Below are 27,939 nucleotides of genomic sequence, written 5' to 3' on the forward strand. Positions count from 1 at the left end.
AAGAGAGAGCGCAACTGAGCCAAAGAGATGATGAAAACGCGTGTGTGTTTATTGTTGTGCTCATTTGCTCTCCATGTTTTGCATCAAAGATTTTTCTTCAGTAAATGATTCTCTGGTAACCAAGGACATTGTGTTTCCTGATCTAATTTAGTCTCCAAATCAATTCTGTCAATTCAAGTCTGTCATCAAAAACAACTTAATTGATTTCTATGTTTGTTTGTCTTCCCCATGTTTGCAGCGTTTTCACTTGAAAAGAGGGACAGGCATCGAGCGACAGAGCAATGAGTATCTAATTCATCACTCTCCGCACGACTTGCCTACAGGGCCAGTTTAATTTATTTTCACTTCACCACTTTGAAAACTGTTGGCTCAGGCTATTCTAACATATTCATAAATCTTCCAAGATAGGCTCATGGCTCTTCCAAGATAGGCTGTTGAGGAAAACTGGAGAAAGAGAAAAGAGAGAAAGCATGTGCTGGGGATTGAAAGAAGCAAATGAGTTTGCTTTTGTTTTGGTGCTAATTTATGACAGCCATATTGGAGGTGATTGGGTCCTTGCAAGGTAATGGCTTGTGGAGGTTCCAGGGCCTTTTATCTTTCTTTGGTCCAGTTAATATATGCAGCCAATTTGCTATTTTCAATCCCTAGTACGTGTTTTCTTTATTTCTGTTGAATATCAAATTACACAAACATTATTCCAATCTTCTGCTTCATATATTGAAAGCCCCTGCTGTTTTGTTATTCAAAACATACCACCAATTCAACTGATGATGATAATCAATAATGCATACTAACAGATGGAAGGAATTAGGATATTAACAGAAAATAAAAATATCACTTCTTTTTCCCTGCCAGTTGAAACATACAGTATAATAAGATTTATTAAGCTGTTAGACCATTTAACTGCCACATACTAATTCCCTCTTTCATTTATTTCTCACCCCCAAAATAAGCTATTTTTACTTATAGATCCCAATAGAGGCAGAAAGTAAGAATCCAGCCAAAACCAATATTATTGGGTTTCTAAGCTTTGGCCCAGAGAGAGGACAAACAAACAACGAACAAATTAATGTGGGAGAACAAAAGTGTATTTAAATCCCAATTATAGTAAAGCTAGAAGCAGATTGAACTAAAAAGTTTTTTTTTATCAAAAAATAACAATAATCGTTACATTTAAAAGTGGATTTACATTTACGGCTTTCACATATGCATAATATGTCTTTGGCCCAGCTATTAATTTGTAATACAAATAGGTTGATTACATCATGTTTTGGATACATAAGTCATGCCAGGTTATGTAATTCCTGTTCTGTGACAGGAGAGACTGGGCCAGGATCAATGAATTCCTCTTGCATGAATACAACTAGTCTCTGCCAATAACATATCCTGATACCATACCACCTTGTACTGTATTTAGCTTCCAATAAAACTGTGCATAGAGTAGGCACTCTGGTGCTAAACATGCCAAAATGTAAAACTGAAACCTCCACAGTCTTATTAAGTTTAAGGAATGCAAAGTTTCATGTTTGATAGATCAAAGCTGTGCTAAGTCATGCATGAAATCTAATGTGAAAAAATAGTTCCAGTGCCATCTCTAATTCTGATGAATGTCGGGGGAAAAAGGCAAAAAAAAAAGGAAGGGGGATAAAGCACAAGGTGCTTAATTTGCCAAACATTTTACAAAGCAAAACTGTGGGAGAGGAGAGGACTGAGTTTAGTCTTTGATAGGTAGCTCCCTTGATGTTGGACTCTACTACAGCATTCTAATCTAAATCTAAGTGAAAGCAGAGGGAATATCCAGGGAGTGTCATATCCACATTGTGTTATCTGTGGCTCACAGCCCCACCAGCTCACAAAGAGCGGACCACAGGGGTGACAAGGAGAGGGAAAAAAAACATTTCCTTTTGAAAATTCTGTTATGTTGGAGGGACAGTCTAAAGTGTCTCCAAGAGCAATTTGACCACAACTAAATTCACTAACTTGTTAATTTAAACCAGCATGCTGTCTCAGACCGTTCTAAAACCAATCCCACTAAAGAGAAACACTCAAAAAGCAGTAAAATTGTTTGGTTACAGGTTTGTAATTATTTTTTTCTTGTATATATTTCCTAACAAAGTTTTGCTGTTACACTTGTGCCTCAAGGTAGATAAAGTGCTGAGGTTTTGAGCGAAAAAAAAAAAAAAAAAAATTAGAGTGGGAAAGAAAAAGGCATGATTAAAAGTTTAATTAGTAGAATGAAATGGAGTGGGTTTTCTATTACTGCATCCTTGTTGTAACTCACATGGCGCTGCATACTAATATGATCCCCTTATTTAATTCATAAGCAATTAAAATAGCTAGTCTCGATTAAGGTTTTTTAATAAATTTATTCATTTCCAAAAGGTGGCATTATACATTAAGGATGTTTTCAACATTTGGTCAAAATAATAAGAAACTACATTAGTGTCAAAAAATTTGACCATCTGTCTGTACAGTGAAGGCTGAGTGAATTCGGTCCAGAGAAGAGTAGAGTAAAAAAAAAAAAAGGAGAAAAAAGACAAACGTGCTGAATAAGTGGGATAGGAGAACCAGTGAAAAAGCCAAAAAAATGTACAGGACATGGCTCATCTTGGTACATCAGATAAGGCTCCAGTAGGGTGGGAGATCTCTCTCTCTCTCACACACACACACACACACACACACACACACACACACACACACACACACACACACACACACACACACACACACACACACACACACACCTTTCTGAACAACTGAATCACACAAAAAGAAAACTTTCTCACCCTCAGTACCACTAGCGGCGCCAGGATTTTGATTGTAGGTGTGCCTCCAGAAAACTGGATGGGCCATTTAAAATAAGCCAAAAAAAAAAAACACGGGTTCCCCCTGCATACAGACAGCTTACAGCAGACAGTTATCCTACTTGCCTTGCTGGTGTGAGGGGGTGGCTATGGGAGGACTTGATGGGGAGAGGGCGGCCGAGCAGGATGGTAACTCGTCACTTAAACGCGTTACTTAAAATGGCAGGAGTTTCCTCCTCCTCCTCCTCGGAGTGTTTCTTGCTGAATTTAAATGAAAACAAGCTGCTTTGCTTTGCGTTTCATATTAGCTAATAGCTACAGTCTGTGTCTGTCTCATTGAGCTTGCTTGAAAAGCTTGCGCGCAAACGTCATTCATTTTATTGGATCACTTGCTGGTGACGATGCAACCTTTGGGCAGGCTTAATAGTCCACAAGTGGGGTAGAAGCCGCTGATTGGCTGAGAAGCTTTTGTCGAGCTGCTTATTGGATAGTAGGATGGATAGGACATGGTAGAATGAAAATCACTCACTACTCAATAGGCCTGGGTCAAAATGGGCGGGCCCGGACCTAAAATGGTAGCGCCGCGGGTGCTCAGTACAGTACATGGCAGAAAAACCATGTACAGATGCCATAAAAACCTGAAATATGTAAACTTGTGTAAGTCATTTTTGAGTTATAATCCCCTTGGACCAGAATCAATTAATCAGGACACAAATTTAAGTAAGTCAGTCTATTCGTCAGTTTTTGTTGAGTTTGTTTGTTGTTGTTTTCTTTTTACTTCTGTGACTGTGAGTGTTCTACAGCAGGGATCTTCAAATTGTTTTAGGCCAACCTGAAAGAGAGATGGGCAGGGACCCCCTGCTACATGTATCGTATTGATTTGCATATTACATTTTTTTCGATTGCTAAACGACAGTAGGCACAACTGGAGTCACATGTGCAAAACTCTAACTACAGTCTGCACAGCAGCAGTTCATGTGGACAAAACTCTAGTTAATTTTTCATTGCTTGAACACAGTTCTTTAGTCGATTAGTCATGTTTGATGCTTTTTTCATGCTGAATGATTTATTTCCAAAAAACGTACGAGCACATCTCTGGTAAACACAAGAATTAAAGTGGTGCTTTTGCATGACTCTTTGCAGAGAAACTCAGATTTACAGATCTGTCGAATAAATCAACTAATCGATTAGTCGATACAATTGAATGAGTGTTAGTCGACTAAGAATTTCTTCAATCGAGCACAGCCCTACTACACACTTATCCCATGACTTTAACCACAACGTGCACAACACTGTAGATTTACAGCACTTTGTTCAAATGCTAATACACCGCTGTCAAAACTGTTAACCACACATTCAAAACAGCATAGATTTCAGTCTGGTGCCTATCAAACACTGCTGATTGGAATTTTAGCTGAAAGCCTAAGCAGGTGTCTTGTTTTAGACTAGTTAGTGAACATATACGGTATTTATACAGAGAAAAGCTCAGAAAGCCTTTTTTTGTATACAAACACCAAATAAGAATAAAACAATTATACACTGTACCGTTTGAGAGAAACAGGTAAAAGAGCAAAGATAGCAATATGTCCAGGTAAGATGTCTGAGGTTATGTACACAGCTATAAAAAAACTGAAAACCACACATATCTTTACTATGGTAAAACTGCGTTCTTACTGTTTTTCAGAAAGTAATGGAGGTGAAGTTGTGCCCACTGTTGTTTAGCAATCGAAAAAACATATATATATATATATATATATATATAAGAATTAAAAATAAAATGACTGCATCTGCATATTTTGCTCTTAGATAGTGCTGCCAGTGATCCCTGATCTTCACTGGCCAGATGTGACTCCTCCCCACAGTTTAAATGCCAAAAGTTAGCATTTTAGCTAATTGGCTGGTAAAAGGTCAATAGGCATTTGAAAATGAGACACATGGTGGGTGTTCATTAGAAGTGCTGAGAGCTGCTAGCACTTATAACAGCAGACCTGGGCCCAGCCAATGCCTTCCTCCTCAATGGATAATATGTAAAGTCCATTTATGGCGTGTTGTCAAAGACGAGGACAATGCTGTCAAAGCTGTTATTTTTTGGCCAGTGACTGTAAAGACAAGCCTCGAGATACAGTAAATCTGTCAGGGAATCTAACTGTTTTGTATGAATAAAAGGCGATAAAGCTGCTTTTGGAACAAATATGAGGTTCACAAGTTGTCCCAAATGGCTCAACTATTAACTTGCACATTTTCTACCTATCCAATTTTTGTGAGTGCACTCAGATAAAGAAAAAAAACACATTTAAACACATGCTGCTAAGATGGTGCTTTTTATCTTTCTTCGGTGGAGTGTATCTATTTTTCTAATCATAATAATCACAATTAACACAGTTATAACTACAAATACCCTTGCAATTAGAAAGAAGACGGTAGCAACCACCTGAACAATGAACTAAAGTGGCCCCAGACATTGCAGCAACCACATAATAGTGTGCTAGTGTCCACAAAAAACACCATAGAAACTATCTAACAACTATTATATATTTGTCAACACCCTAGCAGCTACTTACCACCCACCTAGCAATGCCCTACCAACCAAACATTTAGTAATGCATGGCATAAAGGTTGATGCTAAGATATTTTGCATATACAGCAACAGCAATTAAAAATGACTCCAGGAAATGTATAATTTTCAAGTTAAAGAAAAAAAGCTATTGCATTATTCATTCATTTTGGTAAAAATAATTAAAGGTTTCACTCCTTTATAAAATAATTTGTTAATGAACACATGTGCAACATCACACATACACCCACCAATGTCTGGGAGCTTTCAACTGCATGTCGTTTTGAAATTCCAAATGTTGTTAGATGTTGGTAGTACTGATAAACATATCAAAGTAAAGACCATCTCTGTGTGTCTCTGCAGTCTCTGTCATCTGCTTGCGTTTGTTGACACAGAGGAAAAATTCCCTATGGACATTGCTATAATATTAATATAAATATTATAGAGAAACCTAGAGATCTAGAATAATACATGATATATTGCACTTCCCAAAAAAAAAACACTATTTTGAAGTCGACTGAATTTCCTAGGAATAGTAGAGAAAATCAGCATCAATCCTTACAACATTGGACTCGATGCAGATCAGTCTGTGGCCCAAGTGAATGAAAATGGTTAACCTATGCCTATTTTATTACTTCTTATTATATTATTATTTATTATAAATGCAGATGGCTGGCTTGATCTGAGAGAAATATATGGTTCAAGGAGGGATAAAATAAGACTAATTGTTACACTTACACTAGTGTTCATGACAGAAGGAAAACTGTAGGGTGAATTAAATTATTGGCTCTCATTTTAAATATATTTGAGCAGCGTAAACCTTAAAAGCTCTCCATAGACTAGACGCCTCTCCATGGGCTGTGTGAAGTGCGCTTTGAAGAGCACTATTAAGAGTACTATGATTGTTGAAGAAGTTACGCAATCAGTTACCTTTTTAATTTAAGGCAGAAACAATAATTGTTTTGAAAAGAACATTTTTTCAGAAAAACTCTCAACACCTCCACCCTCACCCTTTGCCTACACACAAAATGAATAAACACACCAATATAATTTGGCCTAATACAAAACTCTAAGCCAGAAACCAATCAGAAAAGCTTTTCCATTCTATTTGGGTTATTATTATCAAGCGAAAAGAAAGAATCTTTCCCAGGCCTGTCATCTATCAATTGGGTGACAAAACAGTCTTCAAAGCACAAGGCTAATACGTTTGGTGCATGATGATAAAGCTTTTCCCAAAACCTATAGAGTCCTTTGAGTAAGTGGCAGCGGAAGACTTAAAAGTGTTTCTTTGACAAACCACTTAGTTCTCTGATTTTAGAGGACGAGTAATGATCCCTTCAGAGAGAGGAAATAGAGGGGGGTAGTGTGGGTTGGATGGAAAATAAGCCTCTGTGATTCTCAAACTGGTTTAATAACCTGCGTAAACTCGAATAAATCAAAGAAACAATCACTCTATTCAAACACTTGACCTCAGTTACACAGTCTTTCATCGTTCTTTTTCCCCAGAGTGACTGTCACTGCAAGCAATACCTTCTCTCATGCTAATTATTAGTTGTGTCGATGTTTAAGACAGAACTATTTCAGCTTAAAAGAACATAACCACTAATTGGTAAAAGTTGCTATTTGCATCGACTGACGTATGATCCGTGAGTGAAACGCTAGTAGATTCATTTCAAAAGGTACTCATTTATTGGAATCATTCTAATGGAATCACAGTTTGACTCCAACATTTTATAGCAATACATTTGCAAGCTGATCTAATTGTCTAATTATACATTGTACCTGTGGTAATGTGGTAGTTCCCATGCTCATGTCAGAATAGTTTGCACAGCTAGAGCAACTGTTTTGAATTTAAGCCTGTCTTTGAACAAAGTTTTAAGAGAGACTTAAGAACACAATCACGTTAGCAAATATCTATAACCACAGAGAATTGTATCGCAATCCCCAGAGATTGGGAAGCAAATCTATCCCAGTCCCAATTAAAAAATTTATTGACATTCGATTCTTGAGAAGGCAAAAACCGTTTCCCTTGTCCAAATAAGAGCAGTTTATATATGACTATAGATCTTGTTTCCTTTAGAGGCTAAAATGGAGTTTGACCCTGCTGCCCTGTTACGTCCAACATCATTGGGCAGCATGTGGAAAATATTGATATGCTGGGAATGTTTACCTTGCAGATGAAGCTTGCTCTCGGGACTCTGTAGAAGAATTGAGCTAACTGAGTCCAGATTGTCATAGCTACTGCATCCCAATGGCCCCGTCCGTGTCTCTGTCACCTGCAATAGAATTAAGAATAAAATGAAATTGAAGAACATTTGAGAAGCGAACAAATGCAGTTGTGGCATGTGTATGAATGTGTATGTGTGTGTGTGTGTGTGTGTGTGTGTGTGTGTGTGTGTGTGTGTGTGTGTGTGTGTGTGTAAGTATTTCTCTCAGTACTCAACACTACACTTTATTAAGACAACATATGCAAAGTTAGGAAAGACCCACCAGCCATTAACAATGTCAGGTAGTAGTAAGATGTTCATTACGGCTGTCAGTGGATAATGCAACAGTATTATTACAGACTTAGACTTTCATGTGTGCTAATTCATGTGTGCACACAGGACATAGGAAGATGACAGAATGTATTGCCATAGGTTATCACACAAGAAACATGCTTCATAATCTTAGCATTTTTTCCCCACCAGCCATAATGTGACAACTAATTGACTCAATGCTCAAAAGGAGGTGTAATTGCACTTTTTAAACAACACCTTTACATGATGCATCTTTAATGTAGCAGCTGGTGACATGTCCAACTTGTTGCAAGGATTTGGATTTCTTTTAGAGTTACTTTAAAAAACTGTTCTTCGAAAGGTCTATTTTGGTCTTGTGTGCTATGGCCCTTACTCCGTTCTAAACAATAGCACTGAGACTGTTAGCGGTGCTTCTTGTTCCCCACCCGTAGACCACTGTCAAAAGAAATAATGATGCTATTCAGATGTGAAGAGGATGCTTTAAAATATACAACTTTCACACTTGAGACCTTGAAGAGGTTGCTGTTGAAAAGAAAGCAAGGGGTCAACTCTCTCTTCTTTTCAGTTGCCCTAGTTAATTAAGTTCTTCCAGTAGCTCCTAATAGTACTTCCACAAGGTTCCAAGAAGCCAAAAGAGATAGCACTCAGCAAAGGAGAAGAAGGGATGAAGGGATGAATCTCACTAAAACCTGTTTTTTTTTCTTTTTCTTGCAGTTCTTTGTTGAGCACAAAAGTAAAAAATGCCAATGCCATGTAGCAGACCTATAATTTAAACAGAATATTAAGACAACAATCAAATACATGTATTAGTATTATTCGCTGGCTGTTTTTTTAGAGAGAGATTTGGGAAAATTTTCTTTCGTATTTTTATCCATCAGTACTTAGGCACTGTCGACACAGTTGGGACTTTCTGTCGGTGTTTTCTGCTTCACCAGTGGCTCATAAGCGACAGAATGTGTGACCAGTATGTGTCTGTCGCAGGTGGTGAAAGTCTTGGTAGTTCAACTAACTAACTGATTTTCTTGGCCACATGGGGGCAGCGGAAACAAGCTGTGAACACAGCACTGACATATTATCATATGGTGAATTTGTTAGCAGCATTAGCATTCATTTGTAGACATGTGTATTGGCAAATGTAAGTCCAATATTAACTTAGAAGATAATTGTAGAAGTAAATCTGTACCACATTAGAATCACATAATGTTCCTGAAGAATAGGTTTTAAAAAACATTTTTAAGCTTTGTATAGGATTATTATACTAATAAGATTAGAGGGATCAGATACAGTTGGAGGGTGTTCCAAGATGATCCACAGGATTGGGAGAGGGGCCAATTCGGACAAGGTCAATGAGTTTCCAATACGTTGGTTATTGTAACCCATTGTGTTCTTGGTATATCAGCTGTTAAAAGCACCCACTTTATGTGTGTGTGTGTGTGTGTGTGTGTGAATGACAGTGTGATACCATTTTTCCTGTCTTTAATGTTGATGCTGCACCAGATGGTGGGCTGACAAGCAAGAAATTAGACAGATGTATATCTTACAGTTGGCATCAGGCTGTTACGGTGGGGAGGGGGGGAATGCAAAATCATGGGGAGACGGACAGGGACAGACTCTGAAGAACTATATATCTTTGTATCCAATGATTGATGTTTTGCAAATTTTCATCATTCTAGGACACATGCCAGTCACATCACAGAGCTGTAACATGTATGTACTGCATGATTTCATCATTATAAATCTTTTCATCTCTGGGTGGTTAATTGGCACTATCAGTATAGACAGTGTGTTACTGTTGCATTGTAGTTGCATTTTTTATGTCCATTTGTTGAAAACAAATCAAGTTTAATGACTAGTAATTAATATCAATATAGAGTGACAGAGAAACATTGGTTATAGAAATATTTCACAATACTATTGTGATGTTAACTATAAAAAATACTATTTGTTAAGGTCAGTATGATGTCTTTTTGCAACCAGTATTCTTGAACAATGTTTCCCCTGTGCAATTTGCACTGAACTAGTAAAACCCTTCATGTTTACATCCTGAAAGAATAATGCAATCCAAATAGCACAGAAAAGGATATTAAGGCAAATAAGTTATAATGTTTAGTGCATAATGCATTTTTCAATCGGTTCTGCAAACATGTTGGGCTCCCTATGTGAGACGGAAATACAATAATCTAAAATCACATTTAAAGATGTTTACTTTAGTTTTAGATTATATTTTTGTAAAAGATTTTATCCTCTGTGTGAGGTGGGGTCTGGTACAGTAAATCAGTTTGGACTTATCTGGAGGCTGCTCGATCTTCAAAAAAGCTTGGGTGTAAAGAAAACGTGAAATCACATTATGTTTGGCTTTTTTTTTTAAATATCAGTAACTTATATGAATGGTACACAAACAACACAAGCCACTCCAGTGCATTTTAGTCCGCTTTGGTTCGCACAAATTAACTAATTCCACCTGGTTGTTAAATTGAAAACCAATCTTGTGTTGCTAATAACCTAAATGTGTTTGTAATGTTTACTACAGAGGCCTATGTCAGTTCAATTTTACTCTAAACACAATTTAACATGTTTTCAGTAAAACTGGTAACTATTTCTTGACAACTATCCAATTGTGTTTGATTGTTAAAACTGTTTGTGAGACATTAATGACCATCTTAGAGCTTATTTTTATCTAACTGGTTCACAATTTCCAATCATGTTCCCTTCTTTATTTCCTTCCAGCCAAGCAATGGACTTTGAAATGCACTTCATGGCCTTGTATAAAGTGCATGTGCAGACTGATTACAGAGCTAAACTTGCCTATCACACTCTACCATCTTGATGGCTGCTGACGGTGCTCTTTTTCCTCCCTTTTTGTTGTGCCTGTCGCTGAATAAATTACTTCCTTACAAAGGTTGTGTTGCATGATCCATGGTGACTGAGCAAAGTGAATATCTGTCCTCTGTCGCCAACGGACATCTTCCCAGGTGGCACAAGCTAGCTCAGGCACATTTACATTAATAGTTACACACAAATCACACACTCCAATGGATGTGCATAAACATGAGCGCAGCTCGCTACAGCCTGTTTACCATACAGTCATTTTTCTTCAAGAATTATTATTCCAAGTTTGGAGCAGACGTACCCAGCTTTATGGATTAGAGACTGACCCTTGTAATCTGAATGACTTTAGGAGGGCAGTATGCAGCACTTGTTTGGCTCTCTCTTTTCATTCTCTCCAGCACACACCATAAGAGATTATAAAAATGGAGTATAACGCAATAAAAATACAAGGAGCAATCAAAGGACTGAAGTGGGCCGAGGGGGACTTAGAGGATTTGGATTATTAAGCAGAACACAACAGTGGAATCCCACTGGGCCAGGACTGTATCACAGCCCACAGTCAGAAACCACCGTTCTGGAACGTCCTCTGTAATTGTCATCTGTCATCAAGAAAATCATCTAAGCAAGAAAATAAGAGATGATGCACATGAGATCCTAAGTTTCTTCTGTTTCTATATTTTCTGTTGGCAACCAAATGTTCATGTACTATTCCCCAAGCCCCAAATGTTGGAAAAGTTTATCCTGTGTGAGCAAACTTCTTTGTTTTTTAAAATGCAAAAATCATCCTGGTGAGATACATGTAATGCAGCTGCAGTACTGTATATCAGGAGTGTGTAGGCTGAATATGTGGGTGCTGGACATGTGTGTGTGTCTGTTGAGACTAAATTACTTTGCCTCTTTCTTTTAATATTGAAATGAATCCAATATGAGCTTGTCTCTGTTCAGTTACATGCCTCGTCAGTTCCTATGTATGCAAGCGAAGTATTTTGACCTCAAGTATATTATACATGTTACTCATGCAATGCTATATACACATATCCTACAATTGGAAAATAAATGTTTGTCACTTTAGTGGCTTAGTTTATCCACTCTAAGTAGGCACCTGTAGCAAACAACATACTGCACGTAATGTATACTTTATTTACCTTACAACTGATGCGAGGACTGTCCATGTGTTTTTACGCACACAGGCCTATTCACTTGTAGGTTTGACGTTTATGATGCACCTGTCTTAGTTAAGCACCAATTAAAAATCTAATTAGGATTCCGGAGTTTGACAATTTCAAATCAGTATATGTTTCATGGGAATGTTAAAGGAATACGCCACCATTTATTATTTACCGTTAGTTATTCACCGTCTCCTCTATATTTATATAGGTGGGCAAACGCATTTTTGTCTCAGTGCATGCATGGTCTTAGTCCAATAGCGACGCCGCTAGCTTAGCTTAGCGTAATGAATGGAATCTTTTGTTGCTATTAGCATGTCGTGAGTAAAAGTGACCCAACAACAACAAACCAAAACCTAATTACTTATTGTGGCCTGCGTATTCACAACGAGTAAAAATAGCAATGCAGATTAAGACTAGACAATTTCCTAGGCAGATATTGACTTGGGACAATATTGGGTGGAAGTAGGCTACACCCGAAGCACTGCTACTCGGGCACAGAAATATCGGCAGCCCGCGGAGCTCCACGACCGGTGCAAAGTCACCCTTTCTGGGTTAATGGACCACCAAATGCTGCTGCCCTGACTGAGCTCTGCGGGGCTCCGCGGCAGGCATTCATTACGCTAAGCTAAGCTAGTGGTGGCGGCGCCGGACAAAGACAATGCATGCACTGAGACAAAAATGCGTTTGCCCACCTATATAGAGGAGACGGTGAATAACCCTATTTCAACAAACGGTGGCGTATTCCTTTAAGTGAGTTTTGCATATATGAGTATAACTATAAACCCATGTATCAATAGAAAATGCTGTAATAGACAAGTAATAGACATTCATTTTATTAAATAACTTTGCATTATAATGTATTGGATGGAAATCAAAAGACTCTCCATATCTATGAACTTAATAAGTATTAGCTTTACATTAGCATTGTAGCAGAATGGAGGAGAAGGATAAATCGTATGCATTAGATATCACCCTTGAATGTGTATCGACTGTCTCAGTTGTGCAATAAAACCACTTTCCTTCAAGTTCATTAAAATTATCACAGCATATGGAGCTCTTATTATTTCTACAATTCCTGTAACTTGTCATGGGAACATCGTGTCCTCACTCCTGTTTCTCAAACCATACTGAGAGGAGTATATTTCTTAGACAGCAAAGCTCACATTATACCGTGTCCCCAAGTTGCATACCAACTTGAAAGACCAAGAAGAATAAAAAGGTGGTTTGAAGCTATAGAAAGATAAGGAAAACAAGGGATGAAGGCAATGAGATGGGTGAGTGGGACAGGGAAGAATACTGTAAGGTTGAACTGTCTTCATTACACATTGCCTCTGCTGAGCCTTCCTAATATGCCCATCACCTGCTACTCTCTTAATGACTTGCTATTTCTGGATACATAGAAATGAAAAGACTTGCTCCTCAGTAATTCTCAAAGCCTGATAGTGAAAGATCTCTGAGGACATTTTTGTTCATATCATATTACATGTGGCTACAGTGTTACTGTAAGACACATTAATGGAACGATGCAACCATATTTGAGGAACACATGTAATAGCACATTTCTCTTATATATCTATATGATTCCTTGTGTGAATATTTAAATGCGCATTCTTTGGAAAACACTGCGTGTGTCTGTAAAAGCCATTTTTAATGTGACTCATTTGTTTTAAATGATACTGAGAAAATGATCAACTTTGGGGCATTTCTAATTATAACTGTGGCACGCTCAAGTGTGCAACTCAAGCAACACTGCATAGAAATCTATCATGCTTGCTTGTGGCAAATGCAAATTAGATGTAAACTGCTCCAAACTTGGCTACCGCAGTCGACACAAATCTAGGTCATACTGTATACACGTTAAATTTCCCTTTCCCATTTCACATGAGACTTACATGACTGGATTGTTAGAAATAGGATAGTATGGATGTAGCTGCTACACCACCACCACCACCACTATCACCACCTACAGCACTGCAACATAATCAGGACATATGCATATTGAGCGCTGGTGTAAATCAGAGTAACTGTATGGATAGGTGACCTTGTGAGGGATGCAGTAAGCACACTCTCCAGTAGGAATGCATAGTTGCACACTTCATGCATGAATGAATGTACAGTACGCACGCCACTTGCACACTCGTATGCAGTCGTGATAGCACGCAAGCACATATAGACAGAGTCGAGTCCTAATCGTACTTGTTCCTGCATAATCACACTTTCCCACAGGAAGGCACTCGCTCGTAAAACTGGCATTTTCTTTCCATTAAAACACTCCATTGGGTATCTTATTTTCATTCCTAAATGACCCTCCCTCCCCACTGGAGTCCTAGCTCGCAGCAATCAGGTTCAGCCACACAAAGACAAACAACCACATGACATTTGTTTCTATCAGCAAAGTATGATGTTGTTCTCAGTGGGAGGACACCTCTCTAGTATCTCTTTTATTTTTTTTATTTTTTTTTAAGAACCCTTCTGACGTTTAATACATTTAACAATGTCCCTATTATTACGTTTATTTCTTATTAACACATTTGACATCATACAATTTTTTCGTGCTAAGGAATGACTAAATAAAGGTATAGTGGAAAATGGTACAGCATCAGAGCTGTGCAGCCCAGTGGTTAAGTGTAACTGGGAAAGAAGTGACAATGATGACGAATACAGATTTTGGCAGAGGGAACTGAATTATGATTTATGAATCAATAAAAATGGATAATACCCCTATGTTGAATGGCTTCTGTGATTTTTTTCTATTTAATAAAAGAGCTGCAATACATTCATGGAGATAAATGATGTACATCAGGAATCCCCCCCACCACCCCATGCTGTAAGATCGCATTACATCGTAACCCCAGGCCTGCTTGTTTAGTACTGTGGGTCTAATGTGTGTGTGTGTTTTTATTTGTCTATCTGTGTGTATACATGTATTCTATAGCTTAGCTCATATTTCACACAAGAGAATGAAATCAGGCAAGGTTAGAGACCAATTTTTGTGTCATCCCTGATTGTGTTATTTACCTTTCAGTAACATGTACATTTATTCTTTACAGTACCTTTGTTCTTACTTTTATGTGGTCTTCGTTACACAGCTGTGGTTTAGGTTCATGTTTAAGCCAATCTATTTCTGGATTGGTTGGTCTCAGGTAAATAACAAAGCTTCAAAGATTCTGCTTAAGGTGCCAGCAGCACAGTGGGGATATGTCTTGGTTTTGATTAACGTTCACATGTAGTAAATACCTCTTAAGCAGTGCAGAGGCTCAGGGAGACAGCACAAGGTATCAAAGATGAAAGGTTTGATAAATTCAGCCAGCCACTATGCACGTAGTCTATCAGACCACACATTTAGTGAGAAGCAATTGGATATAGCCTGCACAAAGGACACGCACACATAGAAAAAGCTATGTCTTGCCATTTAGAGCATATCTCAGGTTTGACACTTCAGTTAGTACTGATTTTAATTACTAGTGTGAATTTTATTGAGCAATACAATCAGTTCTCCTTAGGGACCAATTTTACATGCAACCTTAATAGCACTCTATCAAAGTATATTACAAACCATTGCAGCTTGCACAGCATGTGCAACCTGTAGGAGTCCAATAACAATCTAACAATTGTTTGTATTTCTCACTGATAAAAAGACGACTGAGTTTATAATGAGAAAGCTTGGCATTACTGCCTGCACAGATGTCTGATGTCATCAAAGACTGATTGCTATATGTCCTGCTGGCTGCCCTGATGTTCACATACTGTTCTGCTGCCTCATTAGTAGTCTGATTATGACTTAGTTAATCAAATCATGCTTGCAATTATTATTTTTTTTAACAAAAGATAGGCCTAAATGTTGTTTTGATATACTGCCGATACACAATTATTTACATTTTCATTTAAAGGGAAAAATGTATATTCTATATGATTGGTTTCATGATGGTGTACCCTAGTAAAGCATTAATTAGATGGAACACTGTTCTGGCTAAGTAGATGAATACCTTATTTCGATGCAGCCAATCAAACCTTGCATTAAGTAATAACGTCTGTTTGCAGGTTAGATAGCTAATTAGCTGCTCAGCTGCAGCACATTAAACAGCATGTAAAGATACCTGCACATTACACTTGGTTCAAGTTAGATGCTAGTGTGGTTCTTAAGCGGGATTTATGCTTCTGCGTAAAATCTATGCCGTGGTTACGTGCATAGGTACGTGGAGACACGGACCCTATGCCGTAGCCTGACGTGCACCTCTCGAAAAATGTAACTACATATCGCGACGATGCACGTCGCTCAGCTGTGGGTTGGTAGGTTCTCCTTCTCCATAAACAACTTGAAATCAAGGAGAGAATTCACTTTTCCTGCTACGAGTTCCCACCGTGGTCAGAAAGCACAGGTGAGACACTTTTTTTCTCTCACTATGACTCTAGAGTCGGTACTCGCGCCAAAGTAAATCGCCGTCACTCTCTCACTCGCTCTACCAGAGATCGACGCACACACCAACGCACAAGTATATACTTCTGGCTACTTGCGTAGGCTACGGCTAAAGCTCTGTGTGGAGCCTCGGCAGAACCATAAATCATGCTTTACTCTTCAATGCCACGTTGTAGTGGTTTCAGATTTGCCATACTATATGTGACTTTTCCACATGCTATAAACCCCCAAACTCAATGTTACATTTTCTCAGAGGAGGATATCACATTTGGTTACTATTCTGTTTTGGTTCTAGGACAACTGCTATCCATCATAGGAAACAGTTCTGTGATTTCAGGCGACGAGCCAAACAAAAGTTGGCAGCGAACCATTTGGGACATTTTGTTAAAGGGAGGGGGTATCCACCAGCTTGTCCCTGACATCTGCACAATATGCAGCCATCTCAAATTAAAGCCTTTCCCCCCCTTTCGAAATCAAATGCAAGTGTGGTTGGTGTAATGTAAAACTACTTTTCAAAGGGATCTTTGCTGATCGATTAGCTAATGGGTGCTCCCTGGGTAACAAGGGTTTAATCAACAAGGTTTTCTGACCGCATCGGTTTGTTGGTTTGCTATTGAAGTCCCCTTTTTTGTACCTAGTTCTAGACAGTGCATGAAGAAATCTTACACACCTCAAGAGACAGGCATTAAGAAGCTATGAAAAGCTATTGATTTGCAGGCGTAGTTCCTAATATAATTTAGTCTATAGCCATTTTGATTTTGTACTTTTTTTTAATCCATCTATTCATTTGAAGCTGTGATGGGGGTTTCAGTATTGTACTACTAGTTTGTGTGATCTAACCTAACAGAAGTAAGACATTATCACTAAAAGCATCATTCTTGTTCAACCAGTAATTGTAATTTGTCTACAGTTCATAAGTCATTTGTGATTTGGGGATCTTTTAATAATCTAATGTTAAAGTTGAAAAATAGTAATAATAATAATACTAATGATATTTAATATATGACACAATGTTTGCCTCAGGCTGATAATTACTGTCTATATTTTGATAGAAGAGAACATACAAATTGCAATGCATTTAGTGTCAGGAGAAAAATATATAATCAGCAGTTTTATTCATTGCATCAGTAGGAAGTTTGCATTATGCCATTTGCATACATTTTCTTATTAATTTCTGGGCATACAGAAATACTGAATAAAAGAAGACTCTTCTCACATTAACCCTTAGGGGATCAAGTAAAAGAAAAGCTGAATATTGGACAGATTCAATAGTACAATGCTTCCTTTAATATAGTTTGGTTTGTTCATTTTCTTTATTTACTATTATTATTAATTTTTACATTGTGAGTACTGAATGTAATAATCATACATTTAAACTACTTTAAACTTTAAATGTTCATTTTTCCAGAATAAATAAAAAAACATGTATGTGTGTGTTAACTGTATGTATGCAAAATGCTACAAATTAAGTGGCTGAACAAGTAAAAATATGAAGAAAGCTGGTAAATGAGCTAATCATGAGGCCAATATTTCCATGGAACAAAGTGGACCCGGCTTTCAACCTGCTTACTTGCAGACAGGAAATATCTAAAACATTTCTGCTGTATTGACACGTGTTCTTCATCCTGATTGTAAGTTTGCACACCAAAGCAGGTCTCACAGCCCTACTGAATCAATATTGGAGGAGCAAAGCCCTTGTTCTCCGTGTTTATAGATCCCTGCCTTCTGCTGGACTTTGCTTCTTCTGCACATTCTGATCACTGTCTGTCTGCTGGCGACGTGACTGGAGAACTGCAATGTATGCTGCCTTCATTTATATTCGACAGATACCAGAATGCAAGATCAGCCAGAGATGATTTTTGGTGATGGTATATCTGACAATCATGCACATTTTAAGAGTATTTAAAAATGAAATCAAATTAAAGGCATTTTATATTTCCACAAATCTAGTTGCACATGATCTGCCGCAGTTTTTATGTGTTTCAACTCTCATTTAAACAATATTTTGTGTTAAATTCTCCTGATGATGGTATATGTAAACATAATGATTACACAGTACTATATGTGCATCAATATAGCGCCTGTATTTGAGGGGCTAGTGCAGTGCATGTTTAAAACATGCCTGTGCATAGTCTTGAGATCCGCTGATCCAAACAAATTCACACACTGCGCTTCCTTGGGTCCTAAGCAATACACATGACATAGTTGTGTCCCCTAGCCATGCTAGAGTATAAGTGTCAGCTACCTATTTGGGAATAAGCTAAATCCGGGAAGGTTCATTCCGAAAGTTAGGTTGCTGATGCAATGATGGTTGAAATGTTTGTCCTTTTCTACAATGTAAAATCTACGGTCTACTAAGTCTTAATGCCTAATTCGGATTTTGTTGCTCAGATCCGATTTATTTTTGGCCTATATCAGATTCCAGTGTGAACCGTTTGCGGTTTCGAACTGACCCGCATGCACACAAGAACAATAACAATGACATCAGATGCAGCACGCTGTTGCACTAAAGTTAGGGAGGTTATGGAGGAAGCATTTTCGCTTTTATTTCAAAATGTTTGTGTAATGGCAGCCATAACATTAATGAGCAAGTGCTGAGGAGGAGAAGAATGAAGAGAAAGAGACAAATGCGGGTTTATGGCTGCAAATTCACTACAGAGGTCTGTGTGACCGGATGACCGATTTGCATGTCAGGACCGCTACGGGCCTGCACCAGAGTTTCCTTTGGCTTCGCCCTGCCCAGGCATAGTTCACCATCTTTCATGTCCTATTGCACGCGCTCAAGCTCCACCGACGGTGCGGGCGAGAAGGGCCAGTGGTGCGCCCGACCCCGAGGGACTGAGCATTGAAGACAGTCCACTCCGGTAGACGGCCGCACCAGGAGCAGGGGGCCCCTCCCAGCGGAGAGAGAGGGCGCAGCGAGGGTTATTGAGGGAAAAGTCGCATCAAATCCGCCTTGGTTGTTCACACTGCGGCTGCATTGAAACAAATCTGATCTGGGTCTGATTCAGGACCACATACGGAAGTGGCCTGAATCTGATTTGAAAAAAAATCTGATCTGGGCTAGATTTGATTGTTCACACTACTTCTAAAGAAGTCTGACCTGGTCACTTGACCCCAAAAAAATCGTATTTGGGCCACTTTTGCCTGCAGTCTGAACATAGCCTCTTTCTTCCTCTGTTCTTGAATGTACTGTAGCGAGCGACGGAGAGCAATCTGTACCCAGCATGCCGTTTGGTGGTTCAACAGTTAATAAGGGTCACCTCTCAATACACTACAGTGTGTGCATAACACACTGCTAATAAATGCTCCTGTAGATCTCAGGAGTATGCACTCGACACTGCACTTCTTTGGATCTTCAGCAATACAGTGTGAAGTCGATCAGATGAACAGCTGTCGAGAAAATTGAAGGACAGACATACCTTCTATTATAGTTACATGTAATATCCTCAAGTGCTGCATAGTTATGTGCGTACCTTTGAAATCATCGTATACAACAAGTACCAGCCTTTGCAAAATCTTCCTTTGTGCACATCAAAGTAGTTACTCATAGCATATTATTCTCAAGTTGTATGCAAATTATAGAATAGGACAGGGGACAGTTGTCTTTGGGGAGAAGGTGCCCCGGACTCGAACCCCAGCCTATTACAATATTGTCTGCTGCTTTTAAATGAGATGAGATGAGTTAATGTGATTGGCCATTAATGAAGGCAGCAGCAACTCTATCCTCTGATAACATATTCCTAAACAATGTATTTATCCCTATTTCACCCTTTAACATTTTCCACATTCATTATTCTGCCTGTATTCACCAAAATTGCACAAAGAAAACAAATGTTGTATAGTATATATGTAATAATGGGTCCTTAGTTTGCTTTATGTTAATTAGTTTGTGGTAATTTGATTAGATTGGCCACTCTACAAAGACAGGAATTTAAGGTTATTGTAAGGCACGGAGGAGGGATTTCTCTCACTGGAAGGGCATACATTCATAGAATAACCAACATAATGAAATTACAGTATGTACAATCATAATGACAAAATATACATAGAATTTAAACATATATTAAGAATACAGAGTTACTGGAGCACTGTACTAAACAGAAACACCAAACACGGTAAGTGTGCAGCCATTCCCACTGTACAGTATTGACTTAATGCCCTATGTGTACACAACCATGTTTGACTTGGTAGAGCAAATCTATTAAACTGCTATTTCATCCTGTTAGAAGAGTAAGAGAAATTCATTGTGAGTTTCAAACAAGTCATTACTAACTCTCAGAGGATGCTAATACCTGATAGATGAAAACTATCTTGCATGCCTGCATTCCCATTGACTAACTCACTAATTCACTCAATCACCAATCCATCCCTAGCCCTTTCCAAACTCAGACCACGCCTCACCTCTTGACATATGCTTCAGGTCTATCGGTCTTGATCAGCAGACATGCAGTCCACTCAGCTTTGCAGTAACTTTGTGTGTGTGTGTGTGTGTGTGTGTGTGCGTCGTGCTGTAGGCCTATGGATACTCTCTCCTCTCAACACCTCCTGCTTTCCTTTCCTCAGAAACTGACTCAGCAGCCACTGTCAGGTCTGCTTAATTTTGTCATGGTTGACTTCCTGCTACCTGGAGTCTCATCTGCCAGAGCCCCTTAATCCACTTGTCACTCACAACAACAAAAAGCTAGGAAGGTTCCCCCCTGAATGAAGACAGGGAGGTAGAGCATTGGTGGGTGTAGAGGGAGAGTTGGATTGGAGGTGCAGGTGCGAGGCACATGTGCATGGCAGCAGCTGTGGGAGTTTCGGACTTTTCAGAAATTTCAACACTAATCCATGACTACAGAGGAAGCCCATAAATCCTTGTGAAGAAATAAAATGCATTGTCCTATAGTACCATGAATGCAACATGTTGTATAATACTGAACAGATTAAATTTTATAATTATGTATTAATTAATTAATTATAATGCATTTTTTTCTTCCATTACTTCAATTTTATAAAAAAAAAAGCATCAATCCCCAAACATTTGCTCAATTCATACTTTTAACAGTTGTGCAACTTGTTTCCTATTTCATCACTATCAAATGTAGTTCTGTCATTGCAATAAAAATGCATTTTATTAATGCTACTCTTGCCAGACCTACTGGCAAGAAGGGCATCGAGCGTGCAGTCGTTGCCCGTGATGGAAAGAGGAAAGAGGATTGGCAGAATAGGCAGTCCTGAGGATGTTTGGTGATGTAGAGAGGAGCGATAAGTTTAAATTAGTTTTTATGGATCTCTGTAGTCCGTGTGTGTCCAATATGCCTCCAGGATGCCTATACTCCTGCTGATCTGCACAGAGAAAAACTAGCAGTTTGGGTAGAATACCATAAAATAACCAAGCAGTTTGGCTTGTTATTTTGCAACAGCCTGGTGCTGATTGTGCATGATTTAAATAAGCTAGCCACAATGGATTAGAGTTCTGTAACTGCACTTTGCTTTCATAGTGTGTGTTTTTTTTTTAAATTAGTAAAAATGTTGTTGCCAGACAGCTGAATTTAATCGAATGAAAAATAACAACTTCAAGCAGTCAACATGCAGTTATGGATGAGACTTGCCATATTCACACTGAAATGGTATTTTTTGATGCTGATGCTAAGAGTGAAAAAATACCAACATTCTTGTCCTGCACCATCTCAACTATATAAAAGTCGCACTCACCAGATCAGATATGTCAAATTACATCAGATGTTTAACAACATGAAACAAAATGTCATCCAGCTCATATGACCAAATGTAAAACCTTTTTCTTGGTTTTAAAGTTTAGATGGTCTTTGTAGTTACAGGAAGTGATGCACTGTTGCAGTATAAGAGCCCTATTTTAACGATCTAAGTGCACGGCATGAAGCGCATGGCACATTTTACTAATTTGCTGTTAAAATAACAATAAAATGCTGCGCTATAGACTTTAGACCAGGTTGTTGTTGGTCAATGGTGCGATCACTTCCCACTGCCTCAAGATAGCAATACGCCAAGAATTCACCTGAACACACCTCCCTGTAAGACCAGCACGCCCATGGGCGCAAAGATGGGCGCAGGTACATTTGCTATTTAAAGACGCGGGCACTGGACAAGAAACTGACAACTGCGTCGGTCTTAAACTAGCAAAGAGACTTACGTCGGGCTTTCAGCTGCGCTGCGCAGAGTGCAAGATAGGGCCCTAAAAGTCTATACAATCGTGGCATTCCAATTTTCTGTGGTGCAGCCAATTTTCGCATCTACAATCTGCTTTCTGCTAAGAATTGTGTGATTGCAGACCCAGAAAACCAGAGAAGTCAAAATAATTATGCTCACTAGGGCTTGAAATTAACACCAGCTAGTCTAGGTAAATTTGACTGTGGCATTTGACTGTGGCAGGTAACACAATTCCACCTGCAGCATTGTTGGCTGAGGTTTTCCGACTCTGTTTCCATATCAACACAAAGCTTCTCTACTGATGCTTCAACTGTGTGTGGTTTAATATATTCTTTCCTACCTACTTGTTTAAAAAACAAACAAAAAAACTGCACAACTGTCTTATTGTCCATCCTGAATATTGTGTTATTGAGTGTGAGGTAAAGTGAAGTTCATAAAGTGGTACGTTTTCATCTCTTTCATCCACAGCACAGTAGTGGAGTGCAGAAGTGCACACCAACAGTAGGATGGCAAATGTTAAAAGAGAAAAATTGGAGTGAATGACATTTGCATAGTGGGTATGTTGTTTTTTGTCACTATACAGCTGTAGACATATTGTGTGTTTTGATATATTTGGCACATGTACTTATAAGTAAACATAGAAGGGTGGAATAATACTAGAATACACTAATGCATTTCACAGTCAGTAATCAACACTTGGTTCCTCTGGGTTATCTTGGATCCTACGGCTATACTGGAAACATAATAGAAGCAAACAGTCCCTGCTGCTGAACTGCTGACTTGTTAATCAAGTTGACATCTTCACACACAAAAAACATCCCAGAAGCAATGCTGCACAATCAGGTTCACTCTAACTTTAATTATTTATTTAGTTTGGGCATATGCATTGCCTTGCAAGCTAGGTGCATATGAGCAAGGTCATAGTAGACAGAGGATGTTGTCCTGGGCAGTAGTATTTATTTGATTTACAGGTATACACATGGAATTGTAATGCTTATCCCTGCCAATTTGGTACAGGAGTGATTCACTATTAGACAACTATGTTGGGCTTGAGTTGTTGTGGCCATGCCTTTTTTTTTTTAAATCTGTTGTTTTTCTTGAAATAAAGCTGTCTTAAGTGCATCCACTTTTGCAAGCATTTGATACAATGTATGGTAGAGATGCAGAAAAAAACCTCAAAACGTCATTACATTTTTGACATTATGAGAGTGGGGGTAATAATCAGCTGACAACAATACTTTGATTTGTGTATTTTAATGCCATTTGGTAATGTGACAACATGGGCAACTCCAGTTGTCAGGAAGTAGAATGTCAAGCATTGTTGGATGCATTATTACCATTATGATAATGATTATTATTATGAATAATGCAGAGAGAGAGAGAGTCATTTTGTGTCTAGTTACTGTATTTGCATGAGTTTTAAAGCTAAACCCTTATTCCAAGCTGATACCACCTCCATCTGGGCTAATTACGGGAACATGGTCACACGAGAGGGGTATTCCAAAACTCTGACCTATGTGTTTTTACTTGATGTTATTTATACTTTACAATTGCTTTCCCTAGCCCCCTCTTCTTATACCCCGTTTACACGTACATGGTTATTTTGAAAAACTTTGTTTGTGCCCTTCGTTTACACGCAAACGGAGAATTCGCCTCTGAAAATGATTCTTTCTAAAAAACCTCTGGCCAGAGTGGAGATTTTGGAAAAAATGTTTGCACGTTTGCATGTAAACTGAGACAAACTGAGGTTTAGGCAGCCGAGAGAGAGAAAGAGGAAGTGATTCGTTGCTGTTGTTGCTATTTTCGGGATTCTGATTGGCTAAGTCTTCAGCAGAAAAAAACCCCCAGATAGGTCATTTGTTCAAATGCCTAAATCTATGTGCCCTGACCCTGCTTGTTAATGTTCATGTTTAGCTTCAGCACATCCTAGTGGTAAAATGTACTATTTTTTTCTATTTAAAACCAGGCTCATATGACCCTTGCATGATAAATATGCATACAGGAAATATGTGATTTGAATCACAGAGACTGTCATTCTGTCACATGTATGTAAATGAATGTATAACAATCCATCTGCTCACATCGCCTGCATTGGTTTCTTTTCATCACACCTACTCCTATATATGCTTTTGTGAAATATGTTAATTTTGTGAGTTTGTCTATTGAAACTAGCACATCTATATGATGCTACCTTACAACTTATGCTAATGTAAATTCATTGGGATCCATGTGTATGATGTATTTCTGCTTTGCAATTTCATTTTATACAGTCCACCATCTGTCTCTGAAGAAAGTGAAAGTAGGTGGTAGTAGGTGTTAATCTAAATGTCAAATCACATTGTTTGTGTGGAGGATGGAAGACTATGTTTACGTTTTTCTTTCAGATAACCTCTTTCTAATAACTGTTTTCTCTCATTAGGAAAAGTGGAAGCAGCGTGGTATTGTAGGAAGAAGTCCTAAGAAGGAAGGTATGTTCTACAAAGAGAGTGACGTTGACACGGGAGACCACTGTGGTTTATGAGACGCAATGAGAAAGTGATCTTTCCCTGACCTTACCCACTGGTTTTTGGACTAATCATAAAGGTTGTTTTGGACGGCACTCACAAAGACCTCCTATGCTGTGTTTTTGTTTTTACTGAAAAAGCCATCAATAGTATATCATGTGTTTCTATTTATTCTGAAATCCATTTGTCAGGTGCATGTATACAAATAAATGAATGTACTATTTACGGCCTATGACAAGAAATTGCATTATTACATTACATTACATGTCATTTAGCTGATGCTTTTATCCAAAGTGACTTACAATTGCTATATATCAGAGGTTGCACGCCTCTGGAGCAACTAGGAGTTAAGTGTCTTGCTCAGGGACACATTGGTTAAAGTACCGCAGTGGGAATCGAACCCAGATCTCCCACACCAAAAAGCATGGGTCATATCCACTGCGCCATTACCGCCAAATATAATTTATCAGGTAGTGCATCCATGTTTCATCACACAACAGAAGTAGTAAGACTCAATAAATATGTGATTATATGTACAAGTTCAATGAGCACCGACCTTGATGGCATTGGTGGAAATCTGGATCTCATGCAGCTTCCTCATCGTGCCATCACGGTCAATGAAGTAGGATGAGGCCAGCTGATGAAGGGCTTCCACGTTCTGAGTAGCATTGACAAGCTTCCTGTCCAGCTTGTTTTTGGCCAGGTACATAGTCAGTGCCTCCTCTCCTATAGGTAGGACAAGGAAATGAAAATATGATGAAGATTATACACACTCACTGCTTTGGATGTTTTGGAGAAAAAAAGTACTTGATGTACTGTGGTGAGAGCAAGTGAAGTATTTAGGGTCTCAATTGAAGAAATTATCTTGATTTAAAGTGCACTGAATAAATAATGTCAGTGTACTGTAGATATATTCATCTGTGAGAATTGTCCGATCCAGACTTATCTCAGCAGCCAACGGAGCTCTTAATGGGAGGGATAAGTCAGAGGTCTGAATACCAAGGCAAGCAGTTTTAGCTTAAGAAACTAGATGCCCCAGTTTTCCAGGAACAGTCTCTGTATTTGCTGCTTCATTCCAAGCTGGCACCATCCCCAGAAATGTCCCCGGATTTACCCCTATTGGGATGGCATTACTTCCATGAGAGGTCTAGTGATATAGAATTCTTACCTCAATACCACAGGAATTTTATCCCGTGGAGAACAAATATATCACATCCGGTATCTTTTTTTTTCCCAGCTACCCCAGGCAGGGAAAAGACAAATTCAATATAAATACACTAATAGACAATAACATTACCTATTGCAGAGATTTAATTAGTGCAGAGAAAATTAGTAAAAATGAAATGAGTACAGGAGGCTGGTGTGGAGTCACTTGAGGAAGATTGTACCTGTTTATCTGTACTGTGACATTGTTTGGCATGTTCCAGGATAACCACAGTGCCACTGATTTTTTTTTTCTTTTTTTCCCCTTTATCTAAATGACTGACTTAGTGGATAGTTAAATTACAGACCCTGTCTGGTGATACTAACACTGCCTGGAAAGGTGTTAGAACGTTTATTTCTTTTCCATTTCCTTCTCTCGTATACTTCTAGTTCCTATTCCTACCAACAATGGTTTTAAACCACAGAAGAATACTTTACATAGCCAAGTTGTCGTCTCTTAAATGAACAACAATCTGTTTAGTGTCTTGCTGTCATAAATATCCGCCATAATTAAGCCAAACAGTCCTAATGAGCCATTGTTGTTGGTGTAGTTGTTGTTGTTGGTGTCCTATCTGAGATAGTTCAAATGTAGACTTTGGTAGAACTGACATTCTTACTCATTTGCTGAGGTAAAGAGGCAGAGTTCCCATCTCCTCTATGATAAGGTCACAACTACTGTGAATATAAAACTGATTGTGTACACAAAATAATCAGCATGCCTCTAATATCTTACCATAAATGCAGTACTATGCCCAGAATTCAAATTTGAGATGTGAGAAATAAAAGCCCAAAGCACCCTGTACGTGTGCCTAGTATGTACTGTATGTCAAGTTTGACTGTCCACAGGAAAACGGTCAGGGAATGTATGTAAACAGAACCAATGACCTTTCAGTAAGTGTCTTTATACCGCAAAAGGTGAAGAATGTGAACACTTTAAGCAGTAACAGGGCCAAATATTTACAGAGCACCAGAGAATCTCTCTGATTTGCATGACATTTGTTAAAGGGCTGAGCTGTTTATTCTTTATACATCATATTTTTTCCATCTCACATTCCTACAAGCAGAAACAGACCAATAAAAAGCAAACACCAATTCACTTTTGCAAGCTCACACAAACTTGCCTTCGAAGGTTACTGTTCAAATGGCAAACCATATGCCTGGAACTCGCTCAAGAGCATGTCACATATGTTCAGGTTTCCAGTGATGTGAATGGTTATTTGGCCCCCAGCGATGCATTGGAATTGGTCACTTAACTTGTGGTGACCGTGACTATAGGGTGGGTAGCAGTCAGGGCCAATGTCTCATGCCTGGTTAGAGTACAAGCACTGAGGGGACTAGGCCCCATTCTCTGACACTACCATGCTCTCTCTCCCTCGGGGGTTAGCAAAGTTACTTACACACACTTGACTTACACTGCTGCACAAGAATAACGGTCCCACATTAAGCCCTTGATCTGCCCTTTTGTATCTCTATTGCAACTTAGTGTGGCATAAAGTAGGCCCTCTGTACATAAATACTCTGTAGTTATGGCTGCTGGTCAGACAAAATCATTACCTCCGTGGCTTTAAAAAATTCATCCGTGTGCACCTTTCTGTAAGTAATACATTGTGTTACATTATTACGGGGCGCCTTGCTGGCACGCTGCCAGAATTAATCAGCTCATGCAGAGCTTATGTGTTTACAGCTGAGAGGTATTTAAAAACAATGTACGGTTTCACCTCAAAAGAGTGTGTGTGTGTGTGTGTGTGTGTGTGTGTGTGTGTGTG

General features: G+C 38.7%; 1 protein-coding gene across 3 annotated transcripts in view; it reads right to left on the reverse strand.

Moving 5' to 3' along the window:
- brinp1 (bone morphogenetic protein/retinoic acid inducible neural-specific 1) overlaps positions 1–27,939 on the reverse strand; it is a 159,911-nt gene that overhangs the window by 23,792 nt on the left and 108,180 nt on the right. For all 3 annotated transcript variants that reach the window (XM_039780768.1, XM_039780769.1, XM_039780766.1), the window contains 2 exons: positions 25,527–25,696; positions 7,529–7,634 (listed from right to left, as the gene is read on the reverse strand). In XM_039780768.1, coding sequence (XP_039636702.1) covers positions 7,529–7,634; positions 25,527–25,696 — 276 coding nt within the window. The remainder of the gene's footprint in view (positions 1–7,528; positions 7,635–25,526; positions 25,697–27,939) is intronic.

The sequence above is a fragment of the Perca fluviatilis genome, chromosome 17 (genome assembly GCF_010015445.1).
Source record: "Perca fluviatilis chromosome 17, GENO_Pfluv_1.0, whole genome shotgun sequence".
NCBI classification, from domain to species: Eukaryota; Metazoa; Chordata; class Actinopteri; order Perciformes; family Percidae; genus Perca; species Perca fluviatilis.